At 40.3% G+C, this 14,590-nt stretch overlaps 1 protein-coding gene across 1 annotated transcript; it reads right to left on the bottom strand.

Annotated features, from left to right (window-relative positions):
- Positions 1-8,795: 8,795 nt before the first annotated feature.
- Positions 8,796-14,258, bottom strand: LOC131231621 (HVA22-like protein a). Its single transcript, XM_058227880.1, has 6 exons — positions 14,103-14,258; positions 12,863-12,889; positions 12,511-12,633; positions 10,548-10,791; positions 9,216-9,329; positions 8,796-9,098 (listed from the first exon to the last, which is right to left on the bottom strand). The coding sequence occupies exons 1-6, from the start codon at positions 14,156-14,158 to the stop codon at positions 9,093-9,095; spliced, it is 570 nt and encodes a 189-aa protein (XP_058083863.1). The 5' UTR covers positions 14,159-14,258; the 3' UTR covers positions 8,796-9,092.
- Positions 14,259-14,590: the final 332 nt, after the last annotated feature.

The raw sequence follows: 14,590 nt of genomic DNA, 5'->3' as shown, positions 1-14,590 counted from the left end.
TTCGTGTTGATTCACGGTCGTTTCGAGGCATTTCACGGTCAATTCCCTTCACTCCACGGTCAGTTGCATGCATTTCGCGGTCAAATCGCTTCAAACCATGATCATTCCTATGCATTTCACGGTCATCCCAAACAATTCCGTATTGATTCATGGTCGTTTCGAGGCATTTCGCGGTCAATTCCCTTCACTTCACGGTCATTTGCATGCATTTCGCGGTCAATTCGCTTCAAACCATGATCATACCCATGCATTTTGCGGTCATTCCAAACAATTCCGTGTTGATTCACGGTCGTTTCGAGGTATTTCGCGGTCAATTCCCTTCACTTCACGGTCATTTGTATGCATTTCGCGGTCAAATCGCTTCAAACCATGATTATTCTCATGCATTTCGTGGTCATCCCAAATAATTTCGTGTTGATTCACGATCGTTTCGAGGCATTTCGCGGTCAATTCCCTTCACTCCACGATCAGTTGCATGCATTTCGCGGTCAAATCGCTTCAAACCATGATCATTCCCATGCATTTCACGGTCATCCCAAACAATTTCGTATTGATTCACGGTCGTTTCAAGGCATTTCGCGGTCAATTCGCTTCAAACCATGATCATTCCCATGCACTTCACGGTCGTCCCAAACAATTCCGTGTTGATTCATGGTCGTTTCGAGACATTTCGCGGTCAATTCGCTTCACTTCACAGTCATTTGCATGCATTTCGCGATCAATTCGCTTCAAACCATGATCATTCCCATGCATTTCACGGTCGTCCCAAACAATTCCGTGTTGATTCACGGTCGTTTCGAGGCATTTCGCGGTCAATTCCCTTCACTTCACGATCATTTGCATGCATTTTACGGTCAAATCACTTCAAACCATGATCATTCCCATGCATTTCACGGTCGTCCCAAACAATTCCGTGTTGATTCACGGTCATTTCGAGGCATTTCGCGGTCAATTCCCTTCACTTCACTGTCAGTTGTATGCATTTCACGCTCAAATCGCTTCAAACCATGATCATTCCCATGCATTTCATGGTCGTCCCAAACAATTTCGTGTTGATTCACGGTCGTTTCGAGGCATTTCGCGGTCAATTCCCTTCACTTCACGGTCATTTGCATGCATTTTGCGCTCAAATCGCTTCAAACCATGATCATTCCCATGCATTTCACGGTCATTCCAAACAATTCTGTGTTGATTCACGGTCGTTTCGAGGCATTTCGCGATCAATTCCCTTCACTTCACGGTCAGTCAACTGACCGTGAAGTGAAGGGAATTGACCGTGAAATGCCTCGAAACGACCGTGAATCAACACGGAATAGTTTGGGATGACCGTGAAGTGCATGGGAATGATCATGAATTGATGCGAATTAACCGTGAAATACATGCAAATGACCGTGAAGTGAAGGGAATTGACCGTGAAATGCCTCGAAGTGACCGTGAATCAACACGAAATAGTTTGGGATGACCGTGAAATGCATGAAATTGTCCGTGAAGTGGAGGGAATTGTCGGTGAAATGCATGGAAATGACCACGAACTGATTGAAATTGACCGCAAAGTGAATGAAATGGATTTTCGACCATCGACCTGATGAAATCTTGGAAAATAACTAGGTTAGTTGGCTAAAGTATCTTCTCCTACCCCAAAATCATATAGGGTACATCAAGTAACTAATTTTGGTTTAGAAGATATTCTTGTTAAATGAATAGAGAAATAAATGAAAAAAAGAGAGAAATTTTTTTTATATGCTTATACATACATATTTATATAAATATGTATTAGAGAAAATTGTAAGTAGAATAAAGTTCTCCATGTGAAAAATAAAAAATAAAAAATAAAAAATAAAAAAATAAAAAAATTTGCATAGACTTTTACGGACTACAATTATGGCTACAGCTATAATCTGTAGCTATATCTTCAATACATATCGAATACACTTCGATTAATCGAAAATTGTAGAATTTTTTATGCAAAGTTGCTGGACAGTTTTGGACATTTTTCGATTAATCGAAAGACATTCGATATATCAAAGTATATATCGAAAGACCTTCGATGTATAGTAGAGGACATATTGAAAAAGCATTGGCTGCGGTTATCTCTACGGTTATAATCCATAGCCATAGATACCATATCTTTTTTTCCCTGTTGTAATCCCTACCGCCTTTGTGGGTCCTTTTATGAGGTATGTGTTATATCCAAACTGTCCATCTATTTGGTGAACTCGTACTAACGCTTGGGAAGAAAAATAAGATAGATTTAGCTATCAAGTGGACCACACTGTAAAAGGCAGTGGAAGATTGGACGTCTACCATTGAAACCCTTTTAGGTGTCCCAGAAGTTTTGAATCATTACAAAATTTGTTTTTCCTCTTCATCTAGGTCTTTGTGACATTATGAATATATTGGACGGAAAATAAATGTTATGGTGGGCCCTACAAAATTTTTAACGGTGAAAATCAATTTTCCTGTTGCTCTTTGTGGTGTGGTCCAGTTGATCTTTGGATAGGATTTTTTTTTTTTGATAATGCTCACAGATCATCTCGAAATATGGATGAACGTTGTGGATATAATAAATACGTAACTGTGGGGACCATGTAACTTTGATATCTTTTGAACCGTTCGTACAACTCAGAGTTCGAGGAGTGTCAGCGCTCGTCTTCGAGCACCACATATCCGCTTGAAGGAACAAGCAGGGGGCATTTTCGACCTTTGGCATGCCTTCGGTACAGCTGGGGCGTATTCTCGCAAAGGAAAGTGAGGTGGGCTTAGTTTCCTAAATGGGCCATAAATGGGTCGTACAGTCACAAATTTCTCTTCCTTTTTTCCTCTCGTGTGGCCCACTTGAGTCTCGGATCCGGTTCATTTTCGTCACATGTCGTGAAATGGGATTGCAAAACTAACGGACGGGGTGAATTTCTTACAAACATCACAGTGGTCCCACCTAGCTTCTAAGCGTGGGGAACTTCTTGGTAAAGGCTTTCCAGGAAATCCGCGTCCATATGCATGCTGGGGGCGCGGATTATATGCTGACAAGGTGAGTAGCCAAATAGCGACTGAAGTGACGTCACCAAGCTCTGTGGACCCCACCATGATGCATGTGTTGTATCCATGCCGTCTAACCATTTGTAGAGATCTTTTTATGGCATTAGAAAAAGAATGAGATAGATCTAAAATTCAAGTGGACCCACCACAGAAAACCGTGGGATAAGTCACACCCACCGTTGAAACATTTATAAGCCCCTCATGATGTATTTTTTAGATCCAATCTATTCATAAATTAACATAGAGATAGATGAAGTGAAAAAAAATAAATATAAACTTGATTGGAAACTTCTGTGGCCTCTAAGAAGTTTTGAACGGTGGATGTCATTGTCCCCACTGTTTTCTATGGTGGGTCTACTTGAACTTTAGATCTATCTAATTATTTTTATCACGCTATAAAACGATCTCTCCAAATGGATGGACGGTACGGATACAACACATGCATCGTGGTGGGGCCCACAGAGCGAGGTGACGTCACTTCGGTAGCGATTTGGTCTCTAATCCGCGCCCGCATGCTGGCGTGTTGACTAGGTAAAGTTCTGCGGCCCCACCATTGCGTATGTGTTGCATCCACACCATCCATCCTTTATAGCATGGTTCCAAATTTGGGAGTGATATGAATTTCAAATAGACCACACCACGGTTGCAGACGATTCCGGATTTCGGTTCTGCACGTACTTTCCCGGCTCTTGCCATGGCCGCAGCATGGTGAATCGCTTACCGAGCAACCACTGGCCTGTCATGACCGAAAAATCAGGACCATCCCTTCATCAGGCGTGCCGCACATGTATTGTTCCAACCTAGTTAACGGAGCCTCTTGATATTTTCCACAAGGCATGCTCAAAGTGGGCCCCACCTGATGAGTGGCCCTGATCCAGCATGTGCTTGCTGGGTTTTTTAGTGTGCCGCAAATCGCTGCACCATTGTTCTCATCCCTTACATTTTTGTGAGTAATGTATGAAACCAGCCTGCTTTTTTGTTTATTATCAAATATACGCTTGCCGTTTACGTGTTTTAAGGAAGCCGCATATCTTTTGTGCACCGTTGTTGTATGACCCAAAGCAGCGCAGCGTTTCCCGGGGCCCCTCTCTCTCTCTCTCTCTCTCTTTCTCTCTCTATATATGAGAAAAGGTACTATGCACTCCACCTCACGATAAGCTCCCGTGAAGTTGAGTTGTGAGGGCCCAACCGTGATGTGTGTCGACCATCAACACCGTGCATTTGATGGGTCCCCTCTAAATTATGGGATATCCCAAAAATCAGCCGTATACGGAACTCAGGTGAGCCATACCATCTAAAATCATGTGAAAACACCATTAAAACATATAAAAGCGCTTGGTGGGGCCCACGTGAGTTTTTAATGCTGCTGAAACTTGGTCTGAACCCTCATCAAAGTAGGACACACATAATGGATGGGCTGGATTTGCAAACCACATCTCGGTGGGCCCAAAAAACTAATTATGAATGTTTTAATGGTGCACGGCCCCTCCCCACTTTCTGTATGTGGTGTGGCCCACACAAGTCACGGATTGACTTGATTTTTGAGACCTAGGCCCACGATGGAATGGTGCATCTGACTGATGGGGTAGATGTTCGAAACGCATCACGGTGGGGCCCACACAACTCTACCTCATGGGACGGACTCGTGAGGTCGAGCGCATAGTACCTTTTCCTTATATATATATATATAGCCATCTATATCCATCCATTTATCCATCTATATCCATCCATTTATCCATTTATATTTTGACATTTAAAAAGGGCCTACCTTTGCATACCGTGAAGATTACATACGATTTTATAAATATTTTTAAATGACATGTGTTTTCTTAACGTACTTTTTAAAAAAAATTTTGGTTAGCTCGTTAGCACACCCCACTGTCAATTCACACTTCTCTGTTAGCTAAGACCTCATGTTGAAATTCCGCCCTTGACTACGTGTGAAAACATGGGCGATCGCTGTCCTCCTTTGGTAAAGATGATCACAACCATTCGATAAACATGCTTGATTTCAACGGATGAGCATTCTACGATCCATCTGTACTTAGATGGATCCTAGCATCTGATGGATGGCCAATATCAGAAAAGGTGCAAGACTTGTATGGCAGTTTAAGACCATTTTGGAAAATGGTGGTGACTCATCCTCCTCGCACGTGGAACTCATACGCGGATATCTAGAACATTGTGGATGGTTCGTATATCTGAAATCAGATGGTAAAAAATAGTCTTAACCATACAATGATGGCTACTGAATGGATGGTTAAAAATAACACAGTGAACGGTCCAGGTTCCAAGGGCAAAATCATACGTTTACCATCCTCTTGTGCTCAGGCTCGACCCCGAAATTCTATCCGATATTTGAACAACGTGGATTGCGGCACAACTATGCCATGCGTACAGTTGAAGAGTCACCACCATTTTAAAATGGTGACGAACTATCACAGCATTCGTACACTTGGACTCTCGGAGGTAGAGTTGGGCACGGGACTACTCGACTCGTTCGGACCCGACTCGATCCGAACCGAATGGGTTTCAGATCGAGTCAAGTCTAGCGGATGTAGTGAAAATCGAGTCTCTCTCTCTCTCTCCACTCCCTCGATCCAACTCGACTCGACCTGGTACTTTTGACTGGTTCGAACTAGGTCCAGATCAGTCCAGGGCATACCAGATTCGTATCGGGTCAGGCATGCTGGACTCAATACTGAGCCAGGTCGAGTTCGGGTCAGGCATATTTCAAAATCAGATCAAGTCGGGTCAGCCCTAACTCGGTCCGAGTCGATTCGATGCCCAGCTCTACTCGGAGGAGATGGTTAGGCTTGTTTTAGTCCAGCCCCCTCAGTGCCGACGTGTCACTAGGTGCACTGCCCATGCCATCCAACCGGTGGGCCCTGCATTAAACATTCCCTGGCGTGGGGCCCGCGCGTGGAAAAAGTTGACAGTCATGAAAACAATAATCAACAGTCTTCATTTGCTAATACATATATGGCCATCAACGGTCTTCATTTGCTAATACGTATATAGCCATCAACAGTCTTCATTTATTTGCTAATACATATATGGCCATCAACAGTCTTCATTTGCTAATACATATATGGCCATCAGATGAATCATTATCCTGCGCTAGGATACATTCAACCGATGAGCAGCCTGATGAACGCCCCAGATCTCATGCACACGTTAACTTGTAGGCACGAAAAAAAAGATTCTACACCGTTCAGACGTTTTTAGGCTACTGACAGAGAAAAGTTACACTAGGAAATAACACAAGTTAGCCCAGACGTGCTAGTGTGAGATCCAAACCATTCATCAGGTGGGTCCTAATACGTGTGATGACTGGACCAACTTAATCACTTCTTGGTTCCCTGCAGCCGTGCGGTTTTTTATTTGTAGATGCACCCTTTTGATCGCAACTCTAGAAATCCTCCCTCAACTTAGCATTGTCGGATAAATGGTCATGAGACCCTCTTGATCCTAGCCGTTTGTGGTGAAGATCCTGGGAAATCCCCACGTAGATGTGTTAATGAGAAGGCTGTTTCACCTTGAGAGAGTTGATGAGCGAAGGGTGGACCGGAAGTACATAAAAGAGGACTAACAATCCCATTGCAAACAAGACATGAAAACAAGCGGGAAAAAGCAAGAAAAATCACCACCACCTACGCTCAAGAACACTCACCCCATTGTAATCAACAGTCTCATGACATTCTCCTCCTTGTTCTACTTACCATCTTAATCTATCATATTTTACAATATGATGTTGAATGTAAAATGCAGCTCCTTCCAGTACACAGGTTGAAGATGTCTTGTTACCGGACTGTTGATATGGTGGGCCACTGAACTCATGGGCTAAAGGAAAAGATATGCAGTGGTTGTATCTCTACTATATATAACATGAGAGCCAAGGACAATTTGCCCATGCAATTAGTTTTAGGAGAGTCGTAGCCTGAGAAATTCTATGAGACATTAAATGATATTTCAATATGTATCAGTGATATTTCTGGAATTTTGAAAATATATGTGCTTGTAAACAGATGATTTGATTTTAGCCATTCCTCCCAAATCATTTTTCCTGCGCGGGTAGCCCGCCCTCACCTCTCTTTGCATTCCCACATAGCCCCATCATGAGCCCATCCAACAAAGGCTACGTAGAGCTACTGTGATGACTCTGTAACATCCATCTACATGCCCCGCCTTATATTAGGACATCAGCCCAAAAAAGAAACAGATCTAAAATTCAAGTGGGCCACGAAACAGAAAGAAGTGTGGATAAGTCCCCCACCATTGGTGATCCTCCCTCTCTCTCTCTTTGCATACAGCCACGTTCTTTCCAAACCTTTTTTTCTCCTCTTTATTATTATTATTATTATTATTATTATTATTTTCTCTCCTTTTGCACGTTCCAATTCCCCCAGTGATTATATTCGTCTACTTGTTGTCCTGGTAGACTGCAGACCATGGCCCTAATCTTTCCTTTTTCAGACCAGCTAGCACAGTCCAATCCTGTGAATTCTTTGATATGGCCGATCTTATTAAAGGCTCACATGATTAACGCTCCTGATCATCACACACAATTGCTACATGTATTTTACCACGCATACTTTATTACAAAAGTATCATAATGGTGCTGGTGTGCCAGCAATCATTTCAATTGCCTAGGTTCCAATATATCCTATATTCACTTTGAGAAACAAAACATGAAACAACCCCTTGGAAGGCGAGCTCACATGCATGGTATGGGTATAGAGCTGTTTTGGGGCTCACATGGTGTGTGTATGTAGTCCAATCATCGAACAGATGCTATCACTCTCTAGATGAATTTAGAACAATGAGGAGACAATTTTCAATAGCTCCCATTCAACTCTAAAAATCAAGGTTAGGATCATCTTTGAAGAGTAATTATGAGATAATAGCTTATTTAAGGCAATAATGAGAAAATGGACCATCTCAGCATGTGGGTCCCAGTGGGTGGCCACGCTGGCTGGATATTGAGTCCTGACAGAGGCAAAACAATCTCTCTTCAAACATGCCACCTGAGATGTGGACCTGCTGGATCTTTGGGCCAAGTAACATTTACCTAATGGGACCACTCTAAGAACACCTTGTTAATAAGAACCTACATACAAGAAACACAAAGGAGATAGATACTTTATATTTAAGGAATGGGACGCTCTCGCTAGTTAAGAGTTCATTGATGGATGGACAGATGAGGCGCTACACTAGTACTGACTCAGATAATAGAGTAGATCCCTTGGGGCCTGTTTGGATAGATCGCAACCTGTTTGCATTGGTAAGATATTTGCACCGGTTTGGGAAGCAACAGATCGTGCAACAAAGTATTTGTATTTGTTTTCCCCTCTTCAACAAGAGAGTGCAATCTCCTCTTCTTCTTCTTTTTTCAAAAAAGTCAAATGGATGGAAAAGAGTTTATCTCTAATGTGACATTTTAAATAGCAAATTTGAAGGGAAAAAGCTTCCCTTTGTGTGATTGCAACCCTAACAGTTGCAAAATGGAATGAGGAAAAACATTTTCAAGGAGTTTTTAGCAAAACAAACAGGTGCAAAGGGCTTTCTTTCCCTAGTGCTGATGTCAGTATACCTCCTTGCTTATGATTAAGAATCTAGCTCATTACCCCATAAAGACATTGTCATCCTTTTCTTTTGCATGGTAATGGAGTCAAGAAAAACAAGAGGTGGTGACTGTTGAGTAGACACCTCAAATCCAAGGCTGGGGGAAAAAGAGGCAGAAACAAGCCTTACACATCTTTCCACAAACTATCAATGCATTTATAGTAGAAGGAAGATATAATATATTACAAGTGCCTAAATGCAATATTAATTGTAGACGGACAAATTAATACACATGGAGACAATGACCACAAAGGCAACATCAATGGGAAGGAAAGCAAACCCCCAGGAAAACAGAAAAAAAGAAAAAAAGAAAAGAAAAAGAAACAACTGCATTAAGACTCACATGGATATGCTAATTCTTGAAATGTTGGTATCACCAGCAGAGAGTATGCAAACGCAAACAGTTGGGAGAAGGCTCGATGATTGCTTGTCTACGACTGCAATGGATGGGCAATAAATGATGATGGGAAACTGATCAGTAGATGCTAATGAATTGAAATTCATGTCCAAACAGAAAATCAGAACTTAGCACAGAGAGATGTGATCCACCTCACCTGATGGTACGGTTGGTGAAAATGGTCAATAGACTCATGGGCAATATAGCTATCATCATATTCATCAAAGATCATGTAATTGTTACTCCTTCTTGACTTCGTTTCCCTACTAGTCTGCAGATCATAACACATGTAAATTTATTTTTTCAGTGAAAGTCCTCAGTTGACATACATGCTACTCACCTCTTCAAAAAGACCACTAAATTTTAATGCGACCAAGATGGCACTCCTTGTTTCATTACAATAATTACAAATCTTATGGAGATTGCAGAACTAAAGAAAATCAATTTTTGTATGTGAATATGAGGGGTTTTTTCTTCTTTTTTTTTTTTTTTCCCTTCAGGTATGACTACCGAAAAGTACGCGCCTTTTCAGTAATTTTTCAAGTAAAGACAAAAAAAGGGAATCGGTATGAAATAACACAATGAGATTACTCCAAAAAATAGGTGCATCTTTTTGAAGTATTTGTTCGATGGTTTGTTGGGAAGCAGAGGAGGAAGATCTGTCAGTGTTGTCACCAGTTTCTAGGAATTCAGGAGTCTGAATGGTGAGGAAATGAGAATGACTACTGTTATTTGTCAGAGCCTTGAAACCTTGTGTGTAAAACAACATACTAGTAAGGGTGCAACTCAGGTGGGTTGGGTTGGGTTGAGGGTCAACCCAAGCCCAACCTTGCCTTGAGGATCCAACCCGCAACCCAACCCGACCTGAATTCCAACCCGACGAGACCCAACCCGACCTGAATTCCAACCCGACGAGACCCAACCCATATACATGTAATTATTCCCAACTGACCTAACACCACCTGAATTTGCTCAGCCCGAACCCAACCCGCAGACCTTGATAACCTGACCCGAACTCAGGTTGGGTCAATCGGGTTCAGGTTAGCCCAAACCCAAGCTGCATCCCTACATACCAATGTACGTGCATTGGTATCATCGCTATGCCAGAATCTGATGCAAGATGGCAGATATGTTTCTATCTCGATGTTTGAAAACTCACCGATTGACTTAGAAAATAACAAAAATTTACTTGAGCCAATTATTGCATCTGCCAATTATTTTGTTGATTGGTGGGTTTTTAATTGACTCAGTCAAATAAAAATTAGAAAAGATGAATTTCCAAGTTGGGTTTTAAAATTTTGGACGTGGTTTCAAATGTGGTTATGTCATTTAAGAAATTGGGTTGGTGATTTTCTGTACAAGTTTTGATTAAAATAAAGGCATGTTTCAAATTTAAATGAAAAGGCACTTTATTTAAATTGAAATTTGGGATGCTCCAAGTCCAGGTCCAAGAAAAATGAAAAATAATCATTTTTTGCTATTGATATACCTTGCTGATGAGATTCTCAAATGCTTCGGGCCCATTTTCTGCAATGTATTTTTCTGCAGCAGTTAGAATGTCATCTGGCTTGCTGAAGATGTCCTTCTTTCGCGGGACATACCAGATATTAATGGTTTGCGCATTCACAATGCATGGCCTAATAAAATGTTCATAAACATATGCAGCGCCACTGAAGTAAGGCAAGACCAACCAGCAAGTAGCTACCAGCTTGGCATAAGGCCAGATAGGAAACCTGTGGTGAGTATGAAGAAATTCAAGACAAGAAACAAATAAAACAGTTTGCATTGATAAAAATAAAAGAATATGACAGCAAGAAACCAATTGCAAATTTACAACAAGTGAACATTCATACCAATGGATTATCAAGACACTTCTTTGTTATTATTAATACGAGTACAGCTGCATGCAGAAAGAGAGAGAAAGGTGTTGGTGGTGGGTAACCTATGCTCACTTTTTTCTGGTGTTGTGGCCCATTTGAGCTTTAGATCTGCCTAGTTTTTGGACTGACATCCTAACATGAGTCAACACAACAAATGTATGGTGTGGATGTTACATATCCATCGCAGTGGGCCTCACAAAACCTTTGTTGCATATCTCCCTATATTCAATCATCCATGTGCCATACACGCAAAGATGAGAAGAAGTGGGTGTGCTACTCCCAGCAAGGAGTTGAAAGAAACATATGCCGTCAGGTTAAAGGGCATGCCCACCTTTTCTGGTGTTGTGACCCAATCAAGCTTTAGATGCCTAGTATTTGGGCCAGCATCCTAACATGAATGGCACAACATACGTACAGTGTGGATTTTACAAATCCATCACAGTGGGGCCCACAGAGCCTTTGTCGCACATAGCCCTCTATGTTCAATCATCAGAGCGAGATACGAGCAGAGGAGAAGAAGCGGGTGCGGGCTACTCCTCCAATATTCATAGAGGATCATATATATATATATCATAGAGGAGAGACTTCTTTGGCATCCTTCACAAGTACACCACTTCGGCCTCCAATATTCATAGAGGAGCTAATATGGTTTCTAAAGACTAAGCTTCTTCTTTGACATCCTTCCCAAGTACCCCTCTTTGGCCTCCAACATTCATATAGGAGCTAATATGGTTTCTGAATACTGAGCCAACCCTGGGACTTGGGATTCCATTGGTTCGTCATTGCATCTTAGATATGCTTCTAATTTCACAATTAATTTTTTCCTTCAAGATGTGTTTGGAAGCACCATAGAGTTTATTGCAATGACTAGCATTATAAAGCGGGAATAACCAAACCATGATTGTATTCCTTAGCATACATATTGAACTGTATGTTCAATTCCACTGCAATTAAAACGAATGTTCAAAATCCAATTCATCTTGTGTCCAAACACAACTTGGATGATAAAAGTAGTCCTATTTCATGTCATATTACATGCTGACCTCATGAACTCCTTTCTGTTTCAATTTAGTGAAATGGATTTGATTGATGTTTGAAAGATCACATGGCCAATATTGAGAACTAAAAGGGAAAGAACAAACAATAACAAAGACATAACCCATGTGGTTCGCCATGGTGCATCACCACATCCATGGTACAAGACGGTTGTAGAGTTTTTTCACAGATCCCATATCTCCTTAACCCTAACCCTAGGCGCAAGAGCTATTTCCATTATTTATGTGCCAAAAGTATCCATTAAAAAAAATAATGAAAGTGCCTATTTTTTACTTCAGGGTGGTTACTCACAGTTCCCCTAGATGCATTAACACACTGTGTTTTGTTAAGAACAACAAAAACCAAAAACACATATTCTGACACCATGTTGCATTATTCAAGGGAAAAAAAAAAGTAAAAAACAGAAATTCAATATTATCCCTAATTCAAGAGGAAAAAATCACATTTGCAAGACCGAAAATGGGGAAATTTCCACACCATCCAAAATAATACACATTCTTGAGTATCAAAATTTACCATTCAATGACTTTTGCAAATGTAAGCTCAAAGAGGGTTATCAGGGAGTACAAAACCCAATATGTTAGCCATTGCTTATCGTCAACAACAGATTTACTCTCTATTGCCTTAACTGAAGCATACCTGTAAAGAAAAGGAAACAAAAAAAAAGATTTCACCAATTACCACCACTCATCAAACTAAAAACACCAAATTTTTTTTAAAAAAAAAATAATAATAAGAAAGCAAAAAAAAAGAAAAAATAAAAAGGAAAATACCCACCTCATAAATTTACAAATTAGAAACAAAATCATAGAAACAGACTGACTTTTTCAGTATCTCATTACTTAAAAAATAAAATAAAAGCACTTACAGGGGATAAACCAGAGCAACCAAAGGCCTGCATATCAAACACACCACAGGAATTAGGAAAGTAAAAAAGGACAGAAAACACACAGAGAATCAACCTCCTCAAAATCACAACTTTTCAACACACATAATATATATATATATATATATATATATATATATATATATATATATATATATATATATATTTTAAAAATACAAAATAATCAACAGAATATTTACACAAAAAATAAAACATCGAAGGTTCTATGCCAAACTACTTGAAACTGAAATTTAGACACAGATGGGAACACGCATTCAATGGGAGGAATGCTTAAAAAAATACTGTGTCAAATTACTTGAAACTGAAATTTAGACAGAGTGACGGAACATGTATTCAATGGAAGGAATGCTCATAAAAATACTGTGTAGTTCCTTTCTGTCAGTACACATGGCAAACATTTCTGGTGATTAAGCGGTTTTTCAGGTGGGCCACCAAATAGATAGGCCATATCACTAAATTCAACGGGATTTAAATGTGATATCCATCCGATCAGTGTCTTGCAGAAGGAACAGTTAAGCAGCATTCCACATTCAACCAGGAAAACTCACAGCAAATGGATGGTCAGAGTTGTCTAATCGCTGTGGTTTGTTTGCCCACATAGCCTATTGACACTTTGGCCCATCAGATTAATAGTCCCTATGAACAGACATGTTTGCACGAGTACCATAAGGAGGGAGCTTAACAGAATTTGTATGCATCCACCTTTTTCTTTTCTTTTTTCATCTAAAGATATCAGGCAAGAACATCAATGATTCCTCATCAAAATAACAACTTCCTACGCAAAGTTTAAAATTTTCAACAGGATTGAATAAAAACATCATAGAAGAGAAGGACCTATAAAAGCCTCTGTATCAAATCAGCTGAACTCAAAATCCCCACATGTAAATGAATTGTAAAAAAAAAAAAAAAAAGGAATTTGATAACAAAATGCAGCAGTTCTCATGTATTTTTTCCAAGCAGAAATGCAACCACCTTCCTGAAATACTCCAAATTTCCTACATACAATTTCAAACCCTCAGTAGAACACGTTGCCAGTCTCCAAAATGAGAAGAATCCATCATGGGTTCTAACTCAAATCACCTCAAGTTCGAATATTTACATAAACTCATGAGAAAAAGGAGTAAAAGAAAACATGAACTTCCAACTTTTCACTATTGAGAGAGAGAGAGAGAGAGAGAGAGAGAGAGAGTGAAATGCATACCCCGCAAGAACATCGAAGTTTTGAGCCAACACCTTGAGAAAAGATCCAGACCCCATCTCGTTTTAACCCTTCTCAGTTCTTGTTTTTCTGATCCGAAAATCTCTCTAGCTCTCTCTGGTTTTCTTTCTTCCTTTTTCAGCTTCTTGAGACGTAAAGAATAGCGAGAATTGCAGGAATAATAAGGAACTCTATCTCTCTCAGGTGCATTTTTTAAAGTGCACTATCCTCACACATGTAAATGATAAATGCACGTATATAAGATCCGATCCGTTCATCAGGAGATAAAGACTAGAATTTACTACTTAGGAAAAATTTATTGTTTTCATCATCAGTTGGCGTATAAGAAAATAAAATGAATTGGCATTTGTCGAGAGAAACTTATCAACGGTCTAAATTTGACTATGCTTTTGTCCCCCCCCCGATGATCGTATCTGCTTACGGTTCCCAAACAGTGGGGACCGACTGATGAGTGGCTCTGATATCTCGTA

Source organism: Magnolia sinica, chromosome 2 (assembly GCF_029962835.1).
Source record: "Magnolia sinica isolate HGM2019 chromosome 2, MsV1, whole genome shotgun sequence".
NCBI classification, from domain to species: domain Eukaryota; kingdom Viridiplantae; phylum Streptophyta; class Magnoliopsida; order Magnoliales; family Magnoliaceae; genus Magnolia; species Magnolia sinica.
Note: the sequence above shows the minus strand (reverse complement) of the source record. Positions and strands in the feature narration are given on the sequence as shown.